The sequence below is a fragment of the Cnephaeus nilssonii genome (genome assembly GCF_951640355.1).
Source record: "Cnephaeus nilssonii genome assembly, chromosome: 5".
In the NCBI taxonomy this organism is placed as follows: domain Eukaryota; kingdom Metazoa; phylum Chordata; class Mammalia; order Chiroptera; family Vespertilionidae; genus Cnephaeus; species Cnephaeus nilssonii.
The window spans coordinates 1,857,201-1,884,263 of record NC_137076.1 but is presented as its reverse complement, the minus strand read 5'-3'; the positions used below and the strand labels follow the sequence as shown (position 1 = coordinate 1,884,263).

At 59.4% G+C, this 27,063-nt stretch overlaps 1 protein-coding gene across 1 annotated transcript in view; it reads right to left on the bottom strand.

Annotated features, from left to right (window-relative positions):
• Positions 1 to 278: 278 nt before the first annotated feature.
• ALPK1 (alpha kinase 1) overlaps positions 279 to 27,063 on the bottom strand; it is a 66,529-nt gene continuing 39,744 nt past the window's right edge. Inside the window, exons 4-14 of the mRNA XM_079770830.1 lie at positions 25,070 to 25,268; positions 16,524 to 16,583; positions 13,161 to 13,247; positions 12,234 to 12,310; positions 11,397 to 11,492; positions 9,912 to 10,016; positions 6,201 to 8,205; positions 4,440 to 4,593; positions 3,742 to 3,904; positions 2,997 to 3,183; positions 279 to 876 (exon numbers count right to left, since the gene is read on the bottom strand). Of these exons, the coding sequence (XP_079626956.1) occupies positions 677 to 876; positions 2,997 to 3,183; positions 3,742 to 3,904; positions 4,440 to 4,593; positions 6,201 to 8,205; positions 9,912 to 10,016; positions 11,397 to 11,492; positions 12,234 to 12,310; positions 13,161 to 13,247; positions 16,524 to 16,583; positions 25,070 to 25,268 (3,333 nt within the window). The 3' untranslated portion in view covers positions 279 to 676. The remainder of the gene's footprint in view (positions 877 to 2,996; positions 3,184 to 3,741; positions 3,905 to 4,439; positions 4,594 to 6,200; positions 8,206 to 9,911; positions 10,017 to 11,396; positions 11,493 to 12,233; positions 12,311 to 13,160; positions 13,248 to 16,523; positions 16,584 to 25,069; positions 25,269 to 27,063) is intronic.

Genomic DNA, 27,063 nt, shown 5'->3' with positions numbered 1-27,063 from the left:
GTCAACACTCAACCACTGAGCCACACCAGCCAGGCACAAAGAGCTTTTTTTTAATTTGTTTTTTTTACTATGAATTAATTTGAATTATAAGTATTTTTTTCTGTATCATTTGATATTATAATATGATTCCCCCCTTTATTTTGTTAATAAGATTTTTTTTCCCATTTCTTTTTTTAAAAAATTATTTTATTTTATTGATTTTTTTTACAGAGAGAAAGGGAGAGGGATAGAGAGTTAGAAACATCCATCAGCTGCCTCCTGCACACCTCCTACTCGGGATGTGCCCACAACCAAGGTACATGCCCTTGACAGGAATCGAACCTGGGACCCTTGAGTCTGCAGGCTGGTGCTCTATCCACTGAGCCAAAATGGTTAGGGCCCATTTCTTTAATAAACGTGTTAGTTTGTGTTCTTAAGAAGCAAATACCAAGAAGGGGGTAGACGTGCAGACATTCCTTGGGGGAGATGGCTGTGAGGGGTAAGTGGAAGAGGGAGAGAGACCCCAGGTCTGGCACGGGTCTAAGTGTGAGCCTGAAATGGACTCATCAGCTCCTCTCGCAATCCTTGGCCAGCCCAGCCCCAGGCCCCGGCCCCGGGCCCAGGCTGTGCTGACCCTGCGCACCTGAGGGGGACCCGCCCCCAAGGGTGGCTCGTGGCTGCTGCATCCCCAGAAAGCCTACAGGTTGTTTCGTGTCTCAGTGGGCGGTCTTGTCAGAGAGAGACGCCTGCAGATGTCGTTGCACTGCGGGTGCTGGTGGTTGAAGAAGTAAGAGATGCCCCTTTTCCCGAAGTTGGTGGTGACCTCTCTGCGGCCCAGCGAGTGGATCTGGGGGTCCGTCAGGTAGAGCAGCCCCTTCCCGTCGCCGGTCACCCAGCCTGCGGAGAAGCACAAGTCTGAGGACCAGGCCACTGGGGCGTCCGCGACGCGTCCCAGAAAAAGTTACATGCTTAGCAAAACACGGAAAGCCCTGCCGTCCTGGGCTTCACGTGTAACAAAGTTCTGCTGAGCGACTGGGTGTTACGCGCCAATGATGGCTTGAAGGAGAGTTGGTGTTGGATAATTAAACCTGTCTCCTGTCGCACACCCGAAGGAGTGGTGTCCAAGGCCCCGGGGAGCAGTAAAATGCACCCGCATCACGACTAAAGCACAGGACTGACTCTTTCGTGGCTCACACGTTTCTTTGGCGCCTCCGTCATTCACGCACATCTTCATGTGTGTGAGAACAGTCAGCGAGCGCAGACCCTGACGGAGCACAGCGCTCGGCCTGGCCTGCGATGGACAAGCTTGTTGCCACCGGAGTGCTCGCAGGGCTAACGCTGCGGACGGGCAGGTGGCTAAGCGACCTGAGTGAGTATACCACATGAGGGACAGAGCGTGAGGACAGGCACTGTGGGAGACAGAGAGGACCAGGGGTGATCATAGGAATAATGATAATAAATCTCATGTATCAGTGAAACAAACTTAAGCCCGAGCCAGTGTGCTCAGTGGATAGAGCGTCAGCCTGCGGACTGAAGGGTCCTGGGTTCGATTCCCAGTCAGGGCACATGCCCGGGTTGCGGGCTCGATCCTCATCAGGAGGCAGCCGATCAATGATTCTTTCTCATCATTGATGGTCCTATCTCTCTCTTCCTCTCCTTTCCTCTCTGAAATCAATAAAAATATTTTTAAAAAGCAAGTGCAGAGTATTGGCTAATAAATTCTGATAAATAATATACGGGATGAACAGAAACAGAATTAAGACATGAATGCAGCCAAAACCGGTTTGGCTCTGGATGGAGCATCAGTCTGCAGACTGAGGGGTCCCGGGTTCGATTCTGGTCAAGGGCATGTACATTGGTTGCGGGCATATCCCCGGTGGGGGGTGTGCAGGAGGCAGCTGGTCGATGTTTCTCATCGATGTTTCTAGCTCTCTATCCCTCTCCCTTCCTCTCTGTAAAAAATCAATAAAATAGCTGAAACCGGTTTGGCTCAGTGGATAGAGGGTCGGCCTGCGGATTGGAAGGTCCCAGGTTCGATTCCGGTCAAGGGCATCTACCTTGGTTGTGGGCACATCCTCAGTGGGGGTTGTGCAGGAGGCAGCTGATCGATGTCTCTCTCTCATCGATGTTTCTAACTCTCTATCCCTCTCTCATCCTCTCTGTAAAAAATCAATAAAATGTATTAAAAAAATCAATAAAATATATTAAAAAATTCACGAAGCCTATATATATATATTTAAAAAAAAAGACATGAATGCAGAGAACATAAAGGAAGCCAGATTGAAGTACACGCAGCTCTGTCCCCTGAGGAGGCCACGCAGGTCCCGGGCTCCTGCTCTGCCCCACAGCGGGCGCTGCACCGAGCTCCCGCCTCAGGGAGCCTCAGCCACGCACAGCGCGGGAGGCGAAGGCGGAGGGAGGACAGTGGGAGGGTTTTCACTGGAAACTTAGAAAGTGGGTGTGTGTGGCGGGGAACTCAGCCTCACAGAAGGGGAGCCCCATCTCTTCACGGAGGAGTCGACATCTTAGAGACTTGCAGAACCTCGAGGACCCTTTTCAGGCAGCATTTGCTCCCTAGAGTCAAATCGATCAATGAATTAACATTTTTAAAGCCAAGTCACGTTTCATTTGTGTGTGTGTTTTTAAATCGGTGATGCACATTTGTTTATTTATTTTAAATATTTTTTAAAAATTGATTTCAGAGAGGAAGGGCGAGGGAGAGAGAGAAACATCAATGATCAGAGAATCATTGATCAGCTGCCTCCTGCACGCCCCGCTCTGGGGATTGAGTCCAAAACCCAGGCCTGTGCCCTGACCGGAATTGAACCCGGGAGCCTTCTGTCTGCAGGCCGACACTCTAGCCACTGAGCCAAACCGGCCAGGGCTCAAATCGATTAATTTAATTCCAAGCAGGCACTGCACAATCTGTGGAAGAGGGAGGGGTACAGGTAGCTGCAAAGCCTCCCACTTGCACGTAAACAGCACTGCAAAGGAAGAGGACGCTCCTGTGCACGCACCTTGTAAATCTACGACGACATCCTGGTGGTTGGAAAACTCGTAGGAAAAGTGGCCGAAAGCCAAGCCGCATTCGGTGGCTTTGTACTCTGTCTTCACCACTTTCGTGTTATTGGATAATTTTACAAACTCCCCCAGTATGTAAGGCTCCACACTGACACATCCTTTTATCATCTCGTCCTCTAAAATCTGAAAAACAGAAGCGGAGGCCGTGTGACATACGGTGAGGGCACGGGCGTGGCTCTGTGAACCTTGGCTTTGCCGCTCAGGAGATTGGCGACCAGACCTGGCTCCCTTATTTGCATGTGAAGTGTGTCACATCGATGGAACACCATAGAACCTACAGTTATTCTTCTTTCACCGAAATGCTCGTGTCAAACTTGGGCCGTGATGTTTCTTTTTTATTTAAAAAATATATTTTTATTGATTTCAGAGAGGAAGGGAGAGGGGAAGAGAGAGAGAGAAACATCAGTGATGAGAGAGAATCATGGATAAGCTGCCTCCTGCACGCCCCCTCCTGGGGATCAAGCCAGAAACCTGGGCCTGTGCCTTTGACTGGAATCGAACCCGAGACCTTTCAGTGTGCAGGCGGACCTCTGTCCACTGAGCCACACCAGCCAGGGCTCATCATTGATGTTTCTCTCTCCCTCTCCCTTCCTCTCTGAAATCAATAAAAATGTATTTAGAAAAGGAAGCCCTGGCTGATAGGTGTCTCTGGGCCCTCCCAGGCCTGGCTTCTCCTCTCACCAGCAGCGCTGCGGCGGGCACGTAGAAGAGCTGGGTGGGGATCTTCTGCTCATAGAGTCGCTTGTTGAATTCCGTCACGTAGTGCTGGGCGGTCCCCTGGCGCTCCACGTCAGAGAAGTGCAGCCACAGCGCCTTCGGCTCCTTATACGCCTTCCCAACGTACCTGCCATTAAACCGAACCACAGGTGACCTTCCCGAGGAGGCGGCCTCCCCGCGTCCGGCTCCACGCGGGGCCTCCGAACCTGTCCCCTTCCCACGCACCGTCCTCACCGCTGCCCCCGCCCCGCCCTCTGGGCAGGTGTCCAGGGTTCATGCTCAGGTCCACACCTGGGCTGTCTCGTCTCCGGCCTAAGATGGTTGTCCTGCCTTTTTCGCAGGCTCACTCGTTTACTCAAAGTGTGGCTTTCAGAGTTGAACTAGACTTTTACCAGCATTTAAATATTCTTTCTAAATCCTCGCTCAAGGATGTTTAAAAAAGTTGATATTTTTATTAATTTCAGAGAGGAAGGGAGAGGGAGAGAAATAGAAACATCGATTATGAGAATCACTGATCAGCTACCTCCTGCACGCCCCCCACTGGGGATCGAGCCTGTAACCTGGGCCTGTGCCCTGACCTCTTAGGTCATAGTCGATGCTCACCCACTGAGCCACGCCGGCCGGTTAATCAGCCCTTTTACATGAATGATGTCGATCAGTACCTTCCCAGTGTTTCTTCTTGATGGAGATAATGAACCCAAAAGGCGTTTCTCTGCCTGCCCATCTTCGTCACCTTCAGGTAGTCCCCCAGGTATACAGCAGTCTCCTGGGCCGTCCACAGCTCCGATTTCTTGGAATATTTCAACAAAAGAGCATCTGTGAAAAACAGAGCAGGTGAAAACGGATCTGGGCTCCCCCCTATGCCAGGACGGCACAGGTACGAGTACAGCTGAGATGGCTCAGGGCCTCATTCAGCTGACCTGAAATCTTCAGCTTCTGTATACGTCTCTCAAAGGTTAGCCTCTTCCATGGAGACTAATAAAAGTTAGTGAAGTACAATAAACAAGCAGAGCTTCACAAATAAGAAAAAGACTAGCTTTCGATTCACAGAATCTTGTTTGTGGCGGCAACATGAAGATAAGGCCAGGGTTTCAGGATGAAAGGAGAGGAGAATAAAGGGCTATTTATTTATTTTTAAATATATTTTTATTGATTTCAGAGAGGAAGGAAGAGGGAGAGAGAGAAACATCAATGATGAGAGAGAATCACTGATCAGCTGCTGCCTGCACGCCCTCTACCTAGGGACTGAGCCCGAAACTCAGGCATGTGCCCTGACCGGGAATCGAACCATGACCTCCTGGTTCATAGTTCGACCCTCAAACACTGAGCCACACCGGCCAGGCTAAGCAGGGACACCTCAGAGACATCCTGGAGCATGTGCTACAGACTTATCTTCTTTGGATGACCTGGGGGCTCCAGGTACCAGGCTCCTCCCTGTGCCAGGTGCTATGGACAGAAAGACATAACGCTTTACCTCGGAGGTCCCTCCATTCCCGGGATCCTAGATTACATGTTGTAGCACAGCCTCATCTTCTCTTCCTTGTTTTGTTTAATTTGGAAAAGCCCAAAATTTACTTGAGAAAATATAGCTACTGTACAAAGATATGAACTTAGCTGGAAGAGGGAAAGATATGAAGAAATAAGGACCGTCTTCACCTTAAAGAATGAAGACCAGCCCGGCCAACCTGGCTCAGTGGTTGAGTGTCGACCTATGAACCAGGAGGTCATGGTTCAATTCCCAGTCAGGGCACATGCCTGGGTTTTGGGCTCCATCCCCAGTGTGGGGCCTGTAGGAGGCAGCCATGATTCTCTCTCATCATTGATGTTACTATTTCTTTCTCCCTCTCTCTTCCTCTCTGAAATCAATAAATCCTATCTAATAAAGAGGGAATATGCTAATTGACCCTAACACCTTCGCAAAGATGGTGGCACCCACAGCCAATAAGGAGAGAATATGCTAATTGACTGCCCGCCCTCAAAGATGGCGGCACCCACAGCCACAAGATGGCGGCGCCCAGTCCCCTCAGCCCTGCCAGGGTGCCTGCCTCCAGAGTCCCCCAGTCCCCTAAGCCCCCTGCCACCCAGAGCCGGCTGAGGCTTGCACTGCCGGCAGTGGCAGCAGCAGAGGTGTGATGGGGTGTTGCCTTCCCCTGATCACCGGTCACCTCCGGGTCCATGCACTCACCTCCGGGTCCATGCACTCACCTCCGGGGCCATGTACCCACCTCCGAGGCCATGTACTCACCTCTGGGGCCATGTACCCACCTCCGCGGCCATGTACCCACCTCCGCGGCCATGTACCCACCTCCGGGGCCATGTACCCACCTCCGCGGCCATGTACCCACCTCCGCGGCCATGTACCTACCTCCGCGGCCATGTACCCACCTCCGCGGCCATGCACCTGCCACAGGCTGTGTACTTACCGTACGCCTGGTGCAGCCGGCTGGGCCTAAACACCCCTGTGCCCTCCAGCCTCTGGAGCAGCCAGTCATGTGTCACACCCGCCAGGAGCCGTTCCAGGTCATGGGGCTGCAGTGTGCGAGCCTCGAGCATCTCTTGCCGCGTCTCTCCCGCCAACGACATGAAGGAACTCCCGCTGGAGTTCAGGAAGGACCAGGGCTTGCTCCCCTCGGAGGACCTGCTGGACGCAGTGGGCGGCCTCCACCAGCTACCCCAGGAGGAGCCGGAGCTCCCGCTGCCGCTGAGGCTGAGCACTTGGGCGGGCTCGTTCCCCTCCTCTGTGGTGGTGCAGGCCTCGTGGCTCCTGGAGGCAGGGGGCGGCCTCGGAGCGCATGGCCTGGGGCAGCCACGCGGCCCGGTGGGGTCCAGCAGCTGTCCCCCCTCGTCCACGGTGGAGGCATCGGGGTCCGCCTCCTGCTCTTGGACGGGGCCCCCGCTGTGTCCTGATTCCAGATGTTGAAGGGGCCACGGTGACGTGGCAGAGTGACGTGCCATTGCGGAGCTTGCGCCCAGAGAATCGCGCAGGACTCTGTGGGATTCAACGGCTTCTTCTGGGGTCCCCCGAGAGGGGCTCCCTTGAAATGCAGGGCCTGCTCCTCGAGTGCGTCCTGCCCCCGGCCCCTCTCCAGACCCGCGTTTGGCATCGCCACCGACTGCTGGGAGCTCATCCATTATCTCAGAGGTTTCTTCCTCTTGGAACGAAGGCTGTGCGGCCACACTCTGGGGCCAACGGGAACCAGAAGACCCAAACGCAGACCCCAGTGAGGGCCTGGCCTGAGCAGAGGCGCCTCTGGGGCCCGTGGCTCTGCCTGCCCGCCTTGCCTCTGGGCCTCCCTCCGCCAGCCCTGCCCCGGAGGGCACGGGAGCGCCCGCGGTGCCCCCTGGAGGGCAGGCGGCCGAGGGCGCGTGGCTCCGAGAGGACTCGGAAGGGCCATCCTCGGGCGCCGGGAAAGAGAGACCTTGAAGCTCCGAGGACAGAGCACGCACAGCTGCGCGGTTCCCAGGGCTGCCCGCCCCGGCCGTGGGCCCCCGAGTGTCCACAGGGCGTCCCCGGCCGGGCGAGTGACTGGGGGACCTGCTGTCCACGTGGGTGTCCCCCTCCTCCCAGCTGGAGGAGAAGCTGCGTCCGGACAGCCTGCTCCAGGGACTGGAACTCCGGCTGCCCCTCGGAGCAGCGACCCCGCTGCCATGGACTGGCGACGCAGCCTCGGTCTCCACGTCTGGGTCCAGGGAGACGCGGAATGTGTCCGAATGGATCCAGTCCCCCCTCCCCGCCCGCTGGGGCGCCTCCAGACTCCTCTCAGCTGCCCGGGAGGGAGACAGCCCCCCGCCTGTTTGGAGGCGCAGCCCGTCCTCAGCACTCGCGGGGTCCGGGCCCCGTGTGTCTGTTTTCAGTGCCGTGATGCAGACGCCCGGGTCTGGATCCGTCTGTTCATTTTTCTTGTTTCCACAGATGCTTTCAAACGCCCCACACACCGAGGTGTGGTGCTGGGCATGGGCCTGCAGGACCGTCGGGAAGGCCACGCGCCCCAGCAGGAGGGGCCTGTCCAGTCCTTGCATGAAGCCCGCAGGGACGTACGCCCCGTCTTCCCAGCTTGGGAAGCTCCGAACCAGCAACAGGTCCTTCACCTGCGTGATCCCATGCATGATCTCCCGAGACAGCGCTGCCTGCTCCGGGGCTGCGGCCGCCGCGAAGGCATATAGCTTCCCCACGGCCTCCCGGCAGAGCCGGCGGGCGGCGCGGCCCGGCCCCGTGTCCCCGTGGAGCCTGCGGTGCGCCGTGCAGAGGCCGAGCGCGGCCCTGAGGAAGCTGTGCAGCCCCTGCCTCCCGGGCACCGGCTCGTCCCCGCGCTGGGTGAGGAGGCCGATCTCAAAGGCCTCTCTGGCGTCTTGCAGATACACCGTCCGCATCCCGGAGGGACAGGCGCCGGCACTGGCATAGGACAGCAGGCACGCACCCCGGATATTCTGGGAAAACACCAAACACAAAGATAGACATGGAGTTGGAAACTGCAGGTGGAGCGGGAAAACCTCTCACTCCTGGAGGACAGCCGTGAGAAATGTGGAAAAATGAACTCTGTGTGTGGGCCACCGCCGTCCTGGGGAAATACACCATCGAACATTGAAGAGCCCGAGGTCTTGTCCGGCCAGCGTGGCCCAGTGGGTGAGTGTCGGCCTGTGAACCAGGAGGTCAGGTTTGATTCCCGGTCAGGGCCCAGGCCCAGGTTGCAGGCTCCATCTCCAGTGGTGGGCAGGGGGGGGGGGGGGGCGGGGGGAGAGTGCAGGAGGCAGCCGATCAATGACTCTCATCATTGATGTTTCTCTCTCTCTCTCCTTCCTCTCTGAAATCCATAACATTATATCCTATCTAATAAAGAGGGAATATGCAAATTGACCATCATGCCATAATAAAATGGCTGCACCTGCAGTAAAGGTGGGGATCCCGTAACACAAGATGGCTGCACTCACAGCAGAGGCTGAGTTCCCTTAAGGAGCCTTAACAAGCAATCAGCAGGGACCTGAGGCTGTGTGGCACTGGGCCAGGGCAGGGGACCTTAGTCTGCACCCCCCACCCGGCAGGGCTTGACAGGGATGGGGCCGGCCAGGTCTGGATCAAGCCCAATGGGGTGGGGCCAGCTAGGTCTGGGGCTCTCGCTATTTCGAGGTGCACGTGGGCGGGCGGGGACTTGACTCTGGGTCCTGCAGCGTACCCCAGACTCTGACAGGAGGAAGATTTTCATATACATTTTACTAATTTTCTTTCATTTCTGACACTTCTATTATAGATAAAGGGCAAATAGCAATATTAAAATATTCCCTCTAATTAATTCCCTTTTAATGTGCACGAATTTCGTGCACCGGGCCACTAGTTTATACATAAAAAAGAACCTGAGGTCTTTCTGGTGATGGGGAGGAGGGCCAGGAGGTCCGAGTGGCTGCTCAGAGCTGCCTACGAACCACTCCTCCCAGAGCCCCAGACTCTTTGATTAAAGGTGTCACTTACATTTGTTGCTGCTGTTGGTTTTAGCAGAGTCTATACGCGGGACATGGACATGAAAGCTTCTCTATGCAAATAAAGTTGCTGTGTTTCAACATGCTTTATCCAATAATAATAACACGATAGGCTAGTGCTTCCACACCCCCTGTGCATTTCAGTCACCTGAGCAGTGTTTCAAGAAGGGTTCTGGGAATCCCAGAAATTTGCATATACAGGGTTGAGGGAGGGGCCCGGGAAGGTGTGTTTTACAAAGGCTCCTATGGCCTGGCCGGCGCACTCAGTGGTTAGAGCGTCTGCCCGCACACTGAAGGGTCTCGGGAGCATGTACCTGGGTTGCAGGTTTGATCCCCAACCCCATTCGGGGCACATGCAGGAGGCAACCAATCCATGTGTCTCTCTCACATCGATGTTTCCCTCACTCTCTCCCTTCCCTCTCTAAAAATCAATGGGAAAAATGTCCTCAGGTGAGGATTAACAAACAAACAGTCAATCAATCAAACAACAGGCTGTGAGGGCAATTCCGGGTGCTGGGGACGCTGCTCTGGAGCAGATGGCCCGGGGCCTCCGGCTGGATGAAGGGAGCCCCCACCAGGTTGGCACCACCCGCCCCATACACCTCCCACACGGCATCTGACCGTGTTATCTGACCAGCCCGCCCCCGCCCCCGCCTCCTCACCATGGCTGTGAGCACGAAGAGGGGCGTGTAGGGGCTGAAGGCGGCGGCCAGCTGGCAGGCTTCAGCGGCCAACAGCAGGCGATGGGCACAGTCCCTCGTCAGGCCCTGGAAGAGAGCGGGGGCCACATCAGCCAAAGACAGACTGTGACACACACACACACACACACACACACACACACACACACACCCGCTTCTCTTCCAGATTCCCGGGGATGCCCCAGCCGCCAGCAAACTGTTTCAGAGCTGTGCCCAGAGAGGGGCTGTATCCCCCGCCCCCCGCCCCCCCCCCCCCCCGCCCAGCCTCCCATCCAGGCCGCGTGGGCGGGGCTCAGGTACCAGAGGCTTCGTCCCCACAGACCCCCTGGAGGGACTAGGTCACTTCACAGCCACGCTAATGGCTGGTTTCCGAGGCATCTAGGTGGAGAGCCCTTTAGTTTATGGTCTCATGGCAATCAGGGTCCCCATTTGTTCTGGAAACACGTGCTGCTTGCCTCTGTGCATCAGGCACTGTGTTAGGCTCAGGGACACACAGGGAGCCTGCCACGGACTGCCTTCCTGCTGAGGGAGGGGATCAGACACCAGCGAAGGTAAGATGCTTGTAGCAAAGGGCCCGGGGAGGAGGGACGGAGCCCTGCGCTGTTTGTCCGACAGCAAGAGCGGCAGCTAGATTCCGATCCCGATCTGATCGCTGCCAACAGCTGCGTCCTCACGCGGCTTAGCGCTGAGCGCTGTGACTGCCGATCCTATACAGATCTCACTTTCCACCCGGCCGGCGTGGCTCAGTGGCTGAGCGTTGACCTATGAACCAGGAGGTCAGGGTTCGATTCCCGGTCAGGGCCCAGGCCCAGGTTGTGGATTTGATCCCCAGTGTGGGGCGTGCAGGAGGTGGAAGATCCATGATTCTCTCATCATGGATGTTTCTCTCTCTCCCTCTCTGAAGTCAATAAAAGTATTTTTAAAAATCTCCACTTCCATGCAGGACGGAGCAGGTCACTGTCCCCACGGGGCCTGCTCAGCCGGGGACCCGGCCCTGCCTCCTGGGGGCCTCGGCCGCTCCTCTCTAACGGGGACGGCGCGTTTTGCTCGTAGGATCTCCTGGGGATCACATAGGCAGACAGCCTTTCTGAGCTGTGACCACGTGTAACTATTAGGAGTCATTCTTGCTAAGGGCAGGACTCCACATGTGAACAGACGATGATGAGCTTTAAACCTGTTGCCCCTTCACTTGGTCCTGAGACGGCCCGGTGTGGGCGCTGCGTTTGGTGAGGTTGGAGAGTGAAGGCTCGGAGCGGCCCCGGCGTGTATCACTGCGGTGCGGCCACGGTTCCCTCGCCCGTCACTGTCCGGGCGCAGACAGAGTGCCAGGGCTGGGAGGCACTGTGCTCCCCCCACCCCCCTCCGGCTCCCAGGTGGAGCGCGGGGCGGACCGTCTATAGGGGCTGCCACTTGGCACCGGGATTGGCCAGTGAGAGTCAAATGAGTTACCAAGGCCACGTGGGGGTGGGTTTTGAACTTCTCGTAGTCTTGCTCGCTCATGGACACACAGATGTCGGCCAGTATCCCCAGCGAGGCGGAGATGCCCTGGGAGGAAACAGGTTCCCGTCAGCGCGGGCTCCCGCCGGCCGGCCTCCCGCCCCCCACACCACCACGGCTAATTCCTAACCCCCTGACCCTGACCCGTCAGTGTGACGGCCGCGACCCGGAAACGCTTTTGTCGGATGCCAGAGGCTGGGACGCCGAGCTGCGACCCGAGGCCAGGAGCCCATGGGAGCGCACGGTGTGCTCGCTGGGCTCGGCGTGGCGGGGGTGGGTGGGTGGGGTGGGGTGGGGTGGGTTGTGCAGCCAGCGTGTCCGTGGGAGGCCTGCCAGGCCTGACGGGCCAGGTCCGTGCCTGCCGAGGCGGTGGGCTTGCGGGCAGCTCGGGGCGTGTGACCACATCCGAGGAGAGCGAGCGTCACAGACACGAGGCCTCGGGCAGGGACGCGGCCCTGCTCTCGTGTCCCCAGAGACGCCGCGATGGAATCAGTGAGCTCCCGTCTCTGCCCCTCGACTCAGGCGCTCCCACCGAGCACGGGGCTGCCGCTCGTGCTGAGCCACGGAGCCAGAGCGGAAGAGGACGAGGACGGCTCGGCAGGAGTGACACACGGGTGGAAAGGCGCACGTGAGCACAGAGACCGGCTCTGAGCCAGGAGCCTGCGTGAGGGCGCCCATGCCCCGCGCTTGCCCGCGGGTCCGCAGCCACACGTAACCTGAGCGGCGACCCCGGGATTGTGCGCAGGAGAGAACACGCAGGACACAGGACCGGAGACACGGGCACGCCACCTTCTTGTCTGGCTGAGGAAGCGTCAGAAACCCCACAATCGAGGCCCGAATGAGCTCCGCTGCTTCATGCCACATCCCTGGAAAAGGGGGACCGGCTAGTCTGTGCCCTGAGACAGAGAGCACCTTGAAAACCACAGAAAGGAGCTTCCTCAGCGCCAGTCAGGTGGACAGGCGCCGGGTGGACAGGGGTCATCGGGTGGACAGGCGCCGGGTGGACAGGGGTCATTGGGTGGACAGGCGCCGGGTGGACAGGGGTCATCGGGTGGACAGAGGTCATCGGGTGGACAGGAGTCGGGTGGACAGGGGTCATTGGGTGGACAGGGGTCATCGGGTGGACAGGAGTCGGGTGGACAGGGGTCATTGGGTGGACAGGGGTCATCGGGTGGACAGGGGTCGGGTGGACAGAGGTCGGGTGGACAGGGGTCATCGGGTGGACAGGGGTCGGGTGGACAGGGGTCTTGGGTGGACAGGGGTTGGCAGACAGCACTGCCCCTGGTCGGTTCGCACCGGTGAGTCCCTCCCCGGGAGCAGCAGGGTGACCAGAGCGCGAGGTGGACACAGCACCCGGAGAACCCCCTGGTACACGCAGGAGCAGCCCTCCTCCGCTGCTTCTAAAGTTCTACCCGGTTCTGTGAGCGTTTGGAGGGGTGGACGGGTCAGGGTCAGGGGGTTAGGAATGAGGTGTCGCCAGGTCGCGGGGAGACCTGCTGGCCTGAGGTCAGACCCAGGATGACACTGAGAACCCGGGCCAGTGCTCACAACTCACTGTCGCCTCAGGCTCGGCAGGGCTGCCCCCGCGCCCGGGATCGCCAACGGGGCCGAGGGAAGGGGGGCAGGTTAACCGGACACAGCGTGAGACCCCTCCCTGGCCAGGCGGGGCGGGGGGGGGGGGGGGGCGCGGGGCTGGTAGGGGGAGGGGGGGCGCACCCAGCTTCTGCAGGATCTGCCCTCGGACCTGCACGCACACGGACTGCACCAGGACCCTGTCGCTCTCGTGTCTGTACAGCCAGGAGCCTGCGATAAGGGAGCCTCGATCAGCACAGGGACCGGGGGAGCCACTACCATGGAGGCCGGGAGGCCGGGGACAGACGGAGGGGCACCTGTGTGCACGACCAGAACCGCTGCCTCCTTGCCACCCCCTTATCCGCCCCCTCACCCCTCCCCCTCCACCTCTTAACCCCTCCCCCTCCACCCCTTCACCCCTCCCCCTCCGCCCCTTCACCCCTCCCTCCGCCCCTTCACCCCTCCCTCCGCCCCTTCACCCCTCCCCCTCCGCCCCTTCACCCCTCCCCCTCTGCCCCTTCACCCCTCTCCCTCCGCCTCTTCACCCCTCCCCCTCCGCCTCTTCACCCCTCCCTCCGCCCCTTCACCCCTCCCCCTCCGCCCCTTCACCCCTCTCCCTCCGCCCCTTCACCCCTCCCCCTCCGCCCCTTCACCCCTCTCCCTCCGCCCCTTCACCCCTCTCCCTCCGCCCCTTCACCCCTCCCCCCGCCCCTTCACCCCTCCCCCTCCGCCCCTTCACCCCTCCCCCTCCGCCCCTTCACCCCTCCCTCCGCCCCTTCACCCTCCCTCCGCCCCTTCACCCCTCCCCCCGCCCCTTCACCCCTCCCCCTCCGCCCCTTCACCCCTCCCCCTCCGCCCCTTCACCCCTCCCTCCGCCCCTTCACCCCTCCCTCCGCCCCTTCACCCCTCCCTCCGCCCCTTCACCCCTCCCCCTCCGCCCCTTCACCCCTCCCCCCGCCCCTTCACCCCTCCCCCCGCCCCTTCACCCCTCCCCCTCCGCCCCTTCACCCCTCCCTCCGCCCCTTCACCCCTCCCCCTCCGCCCCTTCACCCCTCCCCCTCCGCCTCTTCACCCCTCCCCCTCCGCCCCTTCACCCCTCCCTCCGCCCCTTCACCCCTCCCTCCGCCCCTTCACCCCTCCCCCCGCCCCTTCACCCCTCCCCCCGCCCCTTCACCCCTCCCCCTCCGCCCCTTCACCCCTCCCTCCGCCCCTTCACCCCTCCCTCCGCCCCTTCACCCCTCCCTCCGCCCCTTCACCCCTCCCCCTCCGCCCCTTCACCCCTCCCTCCGCCCCTTCACCCCTCCCCCTCCGCCCCTTCACCCCTCCCTCCGCCCCTTCACCCCTCCCCCTCCGCCCCTTCACCCCTCCCCCTCCGCCCCTTCACCCCTCCCTCCGCCCCTTCACCCCTCCCTCCGCCCCTTCACCCCTCCCCCCGCCCCTTCACCCCTCCCCCTCCGCCCCTTCACCCCTCCCCCTCCGCCCCTTCACCCCTCCCTCCGCCCCTTCACCCCTCCCTCCGCCCCTTCACCCCTCCCCCTCCGCCCCTTCACCCCTCCCCCTCCGCCCCTTCACCCCTCCCTCCGCCCCTTCACCCCTCCCTCCGCCCCTTCACCCCTCCCCCTCCGCCCCTTCACCCCTCCCCCCGCCCCTTCACCCCTCCCCCTCCGCCCCTTCACCCCTCCCCCTCCGCCTCTTCACCCCTCCCCCTCCGCCCCTTCACCCCTCCCCCTCCGCCCCTTCACCCCTCCCTCCGCCCCTTCACCCCTCCCTCCGCCCCTTCACCCCTCCCTCCGCCCCTTCACCCCTCCCCCTCCGCCCCTTCACCCCTCCCTCCGCCCCTTCACCCCTCCCTCCGCCCCTTCACCCCTCTCCCTCCGCCCCTTCACCCCTCCCTCCGCCCCTTCACCCCTCCCCCTCCGCCCCTTCACCCCTCCCCCTCCGCCCCTTCACCCCTCCCTCCGCCCCTTCACCCCTCCCTCCGCCCCTTCACCCCTCCCCCTCCGCCCCTTCACCCCTCCCCCCGCCCCTTCACCCCTCCCCCTCCGCCCCTTCACCCCTCCCCCTCCGCCCCTTCACCCCTCCCTCCGCCCCTTCACCCCTCCCTCCGCCCCTTCACCCCTCCCCCTCCGCCCCTTCACCCCTCCCCCTCCATCCCCTCTGAGAGTGGCACGTCCTCTGTGGGAACCACTTCCCTGGCTCCGAGGGGCCTGGCTGCTTCCCCGCCCCGGGCCTCAGTGCAACCCCATTGCTGCAGGGCCGCCCGGGGAGCTCACCCTCAGCGACCCCATGGCTGTGGGTGTCCGGAGCAGGTGGGGCTAGTCCCGTCCACCCAGACACGCACCGGAGGCAGGGAAGGGCCAGGACGCGGACTGCCGGGCTTGAGCGGGACAGGGCGGGAGGCTGTGGCTTCTCTCTGCGGAGCCCGGGCTGCGGAGAGGCCCCTGAGGCGCCCGGACGAGCAGAGTGGGAGGGAGGCAGGCGTGGAAGCCGCCAGCTCAGACCCACTGGGACACCCTCCTCACCAGCCTGTCATGTCACCTCTGTGTTCACCCAGCTTCTAATGCCCGTGTGTGCATGTGTGCCTGCATGTGCATGTATACACATGTGCCTGCACAGGCATGTGTTTGTGGGCACACATACATGCATGTGTACATGGGTGCACTGCACACACCTCTGGGTGCATGTGGGCATGTGTGGACACGTGTGCCTCTGTGTGTGCAGGCATGTGTGTGGGCACATGTGCATGTGTTCAGATGGGTCTCTGTGTTCAGACATGCGTATGTGTGGACCACACATGTCTCTCTCTGTGTGCAGGCATGCATGCATGTGTACTCATGTGTCTCTCTGTGGGCACATGCACATGTGTACGTGTGTCTGTGCAGGCATGTGTGTGGGCACGCATGCGTGTGTACACGTGTCTCTGTGTGCGTGCAGTGAGTAGATGAGAAACGTGCAGGCTGTGTGCTGGTGGCGGTGGCCACATTGAGGGGTGTGGGGTCAGTATCTGTACTTCAAACTGCGCCCCGCTGGGAACGTCTGCCAGTTCGAAGGCCCGGGGCCTCCTGGCTGAGCAGACGCAGCGCAGACTGCTGGGAATTGCCGGCGCCTCGCTGCACACTCGCCGCCAGAAGTTCAGACGCGCATCCACAGGCCTCAGGCACCTGCGCCCCAGCCCCGGGACTGCTTCCTTTCATGGGGAGTCAGTGTCCGCCCTGGCCCGGGCTCCGTTGGTTGGAGTGCCTCCCGTACCCCCAGGAGGTTGTGGGTTGGATTCCTGGTCAGGAGACATGCCCAGGTTGTGGGTTCGATCCCCAGTCTGGGTGCGTACAGGAGGCAACCTGATTGATGTTTCTCCACGTTGATGTTTTTCTCTCTCCCGTCCTCTCTCTCTAAAATCAATGAAGAAAACCTGATCCTCGGGTAAGGATAAACACACATGAAAACCACCGGCTTGAAGCTGGAGCCCTGCAGGCCGGAGGGTGGAGGCGGGCATGTGGACGCTCTCACCTGTTGCTCCCTCGTTGCTGATCAAACTGCTCAGGATGTACTCGGCTTTTAAAAGTTTCCCTGAAAAGAAGCACATGGATGCCACGCAGTCAGCTCTGAGCACACGCTTTACACACAGTCTACCCTGAACACGGCACAGCAGGGCACGGCCGCGGGGACGCTCCGTGTCCGTCTAACATCAACGCCGTCATCACATCCCACAGGGCGCAGGACGGGCTCTCAGGAGTTGGGGAGGTGGGACGTCATGTCTGACATGACGGTCAGGCTCGTGCGTAAGGACAGATCCGGGTCCCGACCTGTGTGAGCGTGGCCGACCTCCGTGCGACAGCGTCGCGGGCGGGCGAGGAGGGCGGCTGCAGGGCTCACTGTCAGGAAGGGTTCCAGGGGGCGTGGGAGGTTCTTCCTAAACTTCCCACCGGTGTTGGTGCTGCCACGTAGGAGGGCCTCACCTCCCGCGGCTGTTTCTCCGTCAGCAGAAACGTGACCATTTACCATCTCACCTGCCCCTCATCCGGCCCCTGGGACGTCTCAGCTGTCATCGAAGTGACTTTGGCTCCGTGTGCCCGGGCACAGCGGCCTCCTGACCGGCCCTGGAGCAGTCCGGCAGTCTGCCCTCTCTCTGTGTGCTGGCATGGCTCCTCGTTGAGGCCCCGCCCGCCTCAGCCGCGGCCGGCTGTGACTGTCGCTAAGGCCTCCCCGCCTCGGTTCCATTGCACACCAGGCGCTACGCTGTGTCCCCGAAGCAGGTCACACACGCCGTTCTGTGCGGGGCCTGCCAGCTCCTCACCAAGGGCTGGGACTCGCGTGCCTTCCTTCTCCTCCGGCTAAGCTGTCCCCGGGACCTGCTGTGACCAATCCAGGAAACTCATGCTCGTTCCCTGCTCTGCCCTGTGCTTTAAGCAGACTATTTTTTAAAATGTGTATTTTTATTGACTTCAGAGAGGAAGGGAGAGGGAGAGAGAGAAACATCAGTGATGAGAGGGAAGCATGGATCGGCTGCCTCCTGCACGCCCCACACTGGGGATGGAGCCCACAACCCGGGCCTGTGCCCTGACAGGAATCGAACCGTGACCTGCCGGTTCACAGGCCGACGCTCAGCCACTGAGCCACGCTGGCTGGGCAGACTACTCATAAGCCACTTGTTTCTCGTGTTTATTTCTGTCCTTTCCGGTTTGGGGGCACCACGTTCCCTGATTGCTGTCTGTGCTGTGCCCTTGCATGCTGCTTGTGAATTGTGACCTCAGGCGCCGCTGGCAGGCGGTCCACCCCCCCCCCCCCCCCCCCCCCCCCGCCCCTGGCCCTGTGCACACGTCTCTGGAGCCCAGGTTTGCACGCGCCCTGCTGGGCCCTGGACCTTTCAGTCCTGATGTAGTTTTTCCTCAGCTGCTGGGGGTTCCCGTGGAGAGGGCGGACTCAGGGCGGGCTCAGGGCGGGCTCAGGGCGGACTCAGGGCTCACTCAGGGCGGGCTCAGGACTCACTCAGGGCGGGCTCAGGACTCACTCAGGGCGGGCTCAGGGCGGACTCAGGACTCACTCAGGGCGGGCTCAGGGCGGACTCAGGACTCACTCAGGGCGGGCTCAGGGCGGACTCAGGACTCACTCAGGGCGGGCTCAGGGCGGACTCAGGACTCACTCAGGGCGGGCTCAGGGCGGACTCAGGACTCACTCAGGGCGGGCTCAGGGCGGACTCAGGACTCACTCAGGGCGGGCTCAGGGCGGGCTCAGGGCGGGCTCAGGACTCACTCAGGGCGGGCTCAGGGCGGGCTCAGGGCGGACTCAGGGCTCACTCAGGGCGGGCTCAGGGCGGGCTCAGGGCGGGCTCAGGGCTCACTCAGGGCGGGCTCAGGGCGGGCTCAGGGCGGGCTCAGGGCTCACTCAGGGCGGGCTCAGGGCGGGCTCAGGGCGGGCTCAGGGCGGGCTCAGGGCGGGCTCAGGGCTCACTCAGGGCGGGCTCAGGGCGGGCTCAGGGCGGGCTCAGGGTGGGCTCAGGGCGGGCTCAGGGCTCACTCAGGGTGGGCTCAGGGCGGGCTCAGGACTCACTCAGGGCGGGCTCAGGGCGGGCTCAGACTCCACATCCACATCTGGCACAGACGTGGCGGTTTCACTTCTTTTGGGGTTTTTTTTTGGCTTCCACCCAACGCAGGGGCAGCCTGCACGCCTCCCTGTCACGTGGCGGGCGGCGGGGGGCTGTGCAGACCTCGAAGGATCCCAGCTTCTGCAGGTGTTTCACGCCTCCTGGGCCCACGGCTCTGTCTCTGTCCCGCACAGAGAGTGGCCGGCCTCCCTGGGACTAGACCTCGTGTCTCAGCGTCTGCTGCTCTGACTGAACCCGCGTGTCTCAGGCGCTTGGACGTCTAAGTCACTATGTCTGTGGCCGGGGGAAGGTCCACATGTGCAAGCCTCCGTGTGGAGGGAGCTGAGCGGGACCTTTAACTGGTGGGAGAGGCGTAACTCCGAGGCTCTGGGAGCGGGCGGTCCCAGGGCAGCCCCTCTGCCCCGACCCCCACCACATTGACCGCTGGGGTGTGTTTCGGGTGGATGCCAGGAAGGGAGGGTCGGGGACCACAGGGGACGTGCCTCCCTCTCATCACACCATCCCTGTCCCCCTGTGACGATGCGTAACTCTGCCTCTGCACGGGTTCCGAGGCCCAGGACGGAGCCTGCAGCCAGGACAGCGCCTCCTCGGTCCCTGTGGGACGCCCAGGCAGGTGCAGCCCCAGAGACGTTAGGGGCAGACGTTGGACATAAGCACCAAACGCTGGGCTGTGAGGTCTCTCAGGCGCCTCTGAGAGTGTCCTCGAGGCAAAACAGCCCAACTGTCAGGGAGTAAGATGGGACTCTCGTCCCAGACACGGCCTGTGGGCCCTGCCCTGAGGCCCCCACGCTGGGACACGGCCTGTGGGCATGGCTCCTGGGGCCCCCACTCTGGCCATCACCAGACAATCTCCATGGAGCACAGCTCTACAGAGACAGGACAGAAATAGCAAAACCAAACAACAAACAAAAGCCAAAAGTCAGCCCGGCCGTGTGGCTCAGTGGTTGAGTATCGACCTCGGAACCAGGAGGTCAGGGTTCAATTCTCAATCAGGGGGTCAGGCACAGGCCTGGGTTGTGGGCTAAATCCCCAGTGGGGGTGTGCAGGAGGCAGCCGATCAATGATTGTCTCTCATCATTGGTGTCTCTCTCTCCCTCTCCCTCCTCTCTGAGATCAATAACAATAACTTTAAAAAAGGCAAAAGTTAGGTCGCGTAAAGCAAAGCTGTCAGCACATCTACTCTCCACAGGACCCCACCCCCACCCCCACGGGAGCCCACCCCTCGGACCCCACCCCCACCGGACCCCACCCCCATGGACCCCACCCCCACGGGACCCCATCCCACAAGACTCCACCCCCACAGACCCACCCCCATCCTTACACCACCCCACAGCAGCGCCACGCACCACAAAGGTGCCACACCATCTGTGTTCCTACAGGGCTCTCCGCACGCGGCACGGCCACCTGCTGCCACCAGCAGGGACTTTGGTCCATGGGGGTCCCTCAGACCCCACCTGCTATAAAGTGCTGCAGCTCAGGGACACGGAAAGAAAGGGACTTTTCCTAAGGTCAATGCTGTCCCCGCCATCCCTCTAGCAGAGTAAAAAAGGAGACATGGGCACATAGAGGTCCAGCTGCATGCACGGGGGACTGAGGGCCTGGGGCGTGGAAAGCCGGTGGCCTGTCCCAGCAGCTCAGCCCTCTCTGCAGCCAGCATTGCCTGGGGCGGTGGTGAGTGCAGCTCCTTGTCCAAGACAATGAAATGAAGGCATCAACCTCCCAAAGATCAGGGTTATCCAGACCACAGCCACAGCCACAGCACAGCACAGCCACAGTACAGACACAGTACAGACACAGCACAGCACAGACACAGCACAGCCACAGCCACAGCACAGACACAGCACAGCACAGACACAGCACAGACACAGCACAGCCACAGCACAGACACAGCACAGACACAGCACAGACACAGCACAGACACAGCACAGCACAGACACAGCACAGCCACAGCACAGACACAGCACAGACACAGCACAGACACAGACACAGACACAGCACAGACACAGCACAGACACAGCACAGCCACAGCACAGACACAGCACAGACACAGCACAGACACAGCACAGCACAGACACAGCACAGCCACAGCACAGACACAGCACAGACACAGCACAGACACAGACACAGACACAGCACAGACACAGCACAGACACAGCACAACCACAGCACAGACACAGCACAGACACAGCACAGCACAGACACAGCACAGACACAGCACAGACACAGCACAGACACAGCACAGACACAGCACAGAAACAGACACAGCACAGACACAGACACAGACACAGACACAGCACAGACACAGACACAGACACAGCACAGACACAGACACAGCACAGACACAGCACAGACACAGCACAGACACAGCACAGACACAGACACAGCACAGACACAGCACAGACACAGCACAGACACAGCACAGACACAGCACAGACACAGACACAGCACAGACACAGCACAGACACAGCACAGCACAGACACAGCACAGACACAGCACAGACACAGCACAGACACAGACACAGACACAGCACAGACACAGCACAGACACAGCACAGCACAGACACAGCACAGACACAGCACAGACACAGCACAGACACAGCACAGACACAGACACAGCACAGACACAGCACAGACACAGACACAGCACAGACACAGCATAGACACAGCACAGACACAGCACAGACACAGCACAGACACAGACACAGCACAGACACAGCACAGACACAGCACAGACACAGCACAGACACAGCACAGACACAGACACAGCACAGACACAGTACAGACACAGCACAGACACAGCACAGACACAGACACAGCACAGACACAGCACAGACACAGCACAGACACAGCACAGCACAGCACAGACACAGCACAGACACAGACACAGCACAGACACAGCACAGACACAGACACAGCAGAGACACAGCACAGACACAGCACAGACACAGCACAGCCACAGCACAGACACAGCACAGCACAGACACAGCACAGACACAGCACAGACACAGCACAGACACAGCACAGACACAGACACAGCACAGACACAGACACAGACACAGACACAGCACAGCACAGCACAGACACAGCACAGCACAGACACAGCACAGACATAGCACAGACACAGCACAGACACAGACACAGCACAGACACAGCACAGACACAGCACAGCACAGACACAGCACAGACACAGACACAGCACAGACACAGCACAGACACAGCACAGACACAGCACAGACACAGACACAGCACAGACACAGCACAGACACAGACACAGCACAGACACAGCACAGACACAGCACAGACACAGCCCAGACACAGACACAGCACAGACACAGACACAGCACAGACACAGCACAGACACAGCACAGACACAGACACAGCACAGACACAGCACAGACACAGCACAGACACAGCACAGACACAGACACAGCACAGACACAGCACAGACACAGCACAGACACAGACACAGCACAGACACAGCACAGACACAGCACAGACACAGCACAGACACAGCACAGACACAGACACAGCACAGACACAGCACAGACACAGACACAGCACAGACACAGCACAGACACAGCACAGACACAGACACAGCACAGACACAGACACAGCACAGACACAGCACAGACACAGCACAGACACAGCACAGACACAGCACAGACACAGACACAGCACAGACACAGACACAGCACAGACACAGCACAGACACAGACACAGCACAGACACAGCACAGACACAACACAGACACAGCACAGACACAGACACAGCACAGCACAGACACAGACACAGCACAGACACAGACACAGCACAGACACAGCACAGACACAGACACAGCACAGACACAGCACAGACACAGCACAGACACAGCACAGACACAGACACAGCACAGACACAGCACAGACACAGACACAGCACAGCACAGACACAGCACAGACACAGCACAGCACAGCACAGCACAGCACAGCACAGCACAGACACAGACACAGCACAGCACAGACACAGCACAGACACAGCACAGACACAGCACAGACACAGCACAGCACAGCACAGACACAGACACAGCACAGACACAGACACAGCACAGACACAGCACAGACACAGACACAGCACAGACACAGCACAGACACAGCACAGCACAGACACAGACACAGCACAGCACAGACACAGCACAGACACAGCACAGACACAGACACAGACACAGCACAGACACAGCACAGACACAGCACAGACACAGCACAGCACAGCACAGACACAGACACAGCACAGACACAGACACAGCACAGACACAGCACAGACACAGCACAGACACAGCACAGCACAGCACAGACACAGACACAGCACAGACACAGACACAGCCCAGACACAGCACAGACACAAGACACAGCACAGACACAGCACAGACACAGCACAGCACAGACACAGCACAGACACAGACACAGCACAGCACAGCACAGCACAGCACAGACACAGCACAGACACAGACACAGACACAGCACAGACACAGCACAGACACAGCACAGACACAGCACAGCACAGCACAGACACAGACACAGCACAGACACAGACACAGCACAGACACAGCACAGACACAGCACAGACACAGCACAGCACAGCACAGACACAGACACAGCACAGACACAGACACAGCACAGACACAGCACAGACACAGCACAGACACAGCACAGACACAGCACAGCACAGCACAGACACAGATACAGCACAGACACAGACACAGCACAGACACAGCACAGACACAGACACAGCACAGACACAGACACAGCACAGACACAGCACAGACACAGCACAGCACAGCACAGACACAGATACAGCACAGACACAGACACAGCACAGACACAGCACAGACACAGACACAGCACAGACACAGACACAGCACAGACACAGCACAGACACAGCACAGCACAGACACAGACACAGCACAGACACAGACACAGCACAGACACAGCACAGACACAGCACAGCACAGACACAGCCACAGCACAGCCACAGACACAGACACAGCACAGCACAGCACAGACACAGCACAGACACAGCCACAGCCACAGCACAGCCACTCATGGACACGAGAGCAGCGGCCATGTGTTTCTAATCCTCACATCGTCGGGAATTAAAGACTAACTGAGAGCCTGTGGAGGGGACTCCATTGGGCCAGCCCCTCCCCTCAGCCCTCTGATACCCCAAAGTTACAGACGAGCCTTCCTCTCTATTCCATTCGCAGGGACAGGAGGGAAACACACGCTTTAAGCAAATCAGGGGCAGTGCCCATGTCCCATGTCCCGTGTGTGTGGTGGGAACCTTGGTTACTCCATGTGCTTGTCAAGGGCCCTCCAGCAAGGAGCCAGGCCCCAGGGAAGAAGAATTCTAATCTGATGCTTACAGGCTGCTGCTCAAAGTGCAGCGATGCAGGCCCCTCTGTCTGACAGCAGGGGGACGGCTTTGTAGGAGACAAAGGCTCCAACTACATTGAGTGGCCAGATTATTGTGATCTCTGAATGCATAATAATCTGGCCACTCAGTGTGTTTGTATATATATTAGAGGCCCAGTGCACGAAATTTGTGCACACCGCCTCAAATTTCGTGTACCGGGCCTCTAGTACAGAATAATATTGCACCCCTCTCCAATCTGGGATCCCTTGAGAGCAGTTGGACATCCCTCTCACAATCCAGGACTGCTGGCTCCCAACCACTCGCCTGCCTGCCTGCCTGATTGCCCCTAACCGCTTCTGCCTGCCAGCCTGATCACACCCTAACCACTCCCCTGCCAGCCTGATTGATGCCTAACTGCTCCCCTGCTGGCCAAATTGCCCCTAACTGCCCTCCCCTGCTGGCCTGGTCACTCCCAACTGCCCTCTCCTGCTGGCCTGATCACCCCTAACTACTCTCCCCTGCAGGCCTGGTCGTCCCTAACTGCCCTCCCCTGCTGGCCTGGTTGCCCCCAACTGCCCTCCCCTGCTGGCCTGATCACCCACAACTGCCCTCCCTGCCAGCCATCTTTGGCGGCCATCTTGTGTCCACATGGGGGCAGCCATCTTGTGTGTTGGAGTGATGGTCAATTTGCATATTACCTCTTTATTATATAAAATATTAGAGGCCCAGTGCATGAATTCATGCATGGGTGGGGTCCTGCCAGCCTGGCCAGGGGAGGGGACATGGGCGGTTGGCTGGCCTGCCTGCTGGTCGAACTCCTGATCAAGGGGACAATTTGTATATTAGCCTTTTATTATATAGGATATACACTGAGTGGCCAGATTATTATGCGTTCAGAGATCATAATAATCTGGCCACTCAGTGTATATTTCCCACCCTTTCATGATTTTCTCCGCACTCTGGCCCTGCAAGCCGGTCTTTGTGCCGGGGAGGAAAGGGGGACAGGCGAGAGGGCGTGGCAGGGCTGTCAGGTCAGCCAGGACGGGCGGGCAGGTGCGCCTACCTGCGTTGAGTGCCACGCGGGCCTGACGGATGACCAGCTGCGGAGCCATGGGCGTGGCGGGCCACAGTCGGTGCAGCGCCTTGGCGACCCGTAGGAGCTGGTGGGACACGTCGAGCCCGTAGAGGAGCCGGTCGCTCAGGAACAGGATGGCTGCTGCCGTGGCACCATCCCCGTCGAGGATTGCGGCCTTCAGGGACACCTGGAGGTCATGCAGGGACAGTGAGCTTGAGAGACGTGGCACCTGCTGGTAGAGAAGGCGGCTGGGAGGAAGCCTGGTCTTCGGGTGTTTTCATCAAACAAGGAGCACTGTGCCTGGCCGGTGTGGCTCAGTGGATAGAGTGTCGGCCCAGGGACTGAAGGATCCTGGGTTCAATTCCAGTCAAGGGCATGTACCTGGGTTGCAGGCTCCATCCCTCGCTCCAGTGGTTGGCATGTGCGGGAGGCCACCAATGGATGTGTCCCTCTCACATCCATGTTTCTCTCTGCCTCTCCCCCTCCCTTCCACTCTCTCTAAACAACAATGGAAAACATCCTTGGGTGAGGTTAATAAACAAAAGGAAGGGAGGGAGGGAGGGAGGGAGGGAAGGAGGGAGGGAGAAAGACTGTATTAGGCAACTGAGCCAAAAGAAAAAACAAAAGGAAAAGTCCAGTTCAGCTGCGGGAATGACAACACTTCTTCCCGCCCTTTCCCCGTTCCATTCCTGAAATTAACCGACAGGTGAACATGGAACACGCCCCCTTTTCCCACCCTCCTCTCCGTCAGGTCGCTCCTTTCTGCCCCGCCCCTGGCCCCACGTGGGGGGAGAGCTGGTGGCTCTCTCGCGGATTCCTCTCGCGCACCCGTCTCACCCGGAGAGCCGCCCGCCCACCCCTCCTTCCTGTGATGGGTCAGGGTGCCCACAGGACCCGGGCTCCTGGAGCAGACCCCTGCTGCACTTCGCACAAAGTTCTCTCTGCCAACGCAGCCGGTACCAGAACCAGAGGTCAAACGAGGTCAAACGTAGTCTCCTTGTCCGCCTAAGCCTTTTGCTGAAGAACCTCTTTCCGCCTCTGGAACCCAGGAGGGGAAGGAGGTGTCATTTGTCCGCTCCTCATCGTTACCACTGCCCGAGAGACCATGCTCCCTTTGAAGCAGCCGTGATGTTGCTACTTGACCTTGACCCCCCATCCATCCAGGGGCCCCCAATCAGTGATGATCTCTCCATCATTGATGTTTCTATGCCTGCACACCTTGACCCCCACCTCCCTGACCTTGACCCCACCTCCCTGACCTTGACCCCCACTCCCTGACCTTGACCCTATCTCTCCCCCCACAGGCAGCTCACGTCTAAGCTATGAGGACCCACCTAATGCCGGGCTCATGGCTCTCTGGCCTGGCTTGAAAACAATAAATCTATTAATCTGAGCTAAGAACAGAATTTGCCAGTGACAGGACGGAGAGGAGCAGGAAGGAGGGTATAGCTGAAACAGATTTATGGGCAACAGCAGACCAAAGATCCAGGAATGAGGACGGCACACAAATCCGCCTTCTCATCCAAGCGGCGTGCGTACCTTCATATAAAACACACCCAGGCTACGCATTTGCTTGAGCCTCTTTCTTCCAACTGAAACCACCGAACTCACACAGGTGTTCAGAACTCAGATTGGGGCGGGTCAGGAAAGCGTCTGTCTGAAGAACCGGTTTACATGTGAACTGTCAGCTCACAGGTGGTGAACAGCCCTGGCTCGGCTGGTTGGAGCGTCAACCCTCGGCTGGTTGGAGCGTCAACCACGGTTGAGGGTCGATTCCCAGTCAGGCACATGCCTAGGTTGCGGGTTCAATCCTGGTTGGGGCTCGTAGCTGATGGATGTTTCTCTCTCACTAACCCTCTCCCTTCCTCTCTCTCTAAATCAACAAGCAGATCCTTGGGTGAGGATTAGTTAAAAAGGATGAAGAAGAAATGGATGGTTTTGTGTCTGCCCAGCTGTCTCTGGGGGACCTTGTTCCTCCGGGC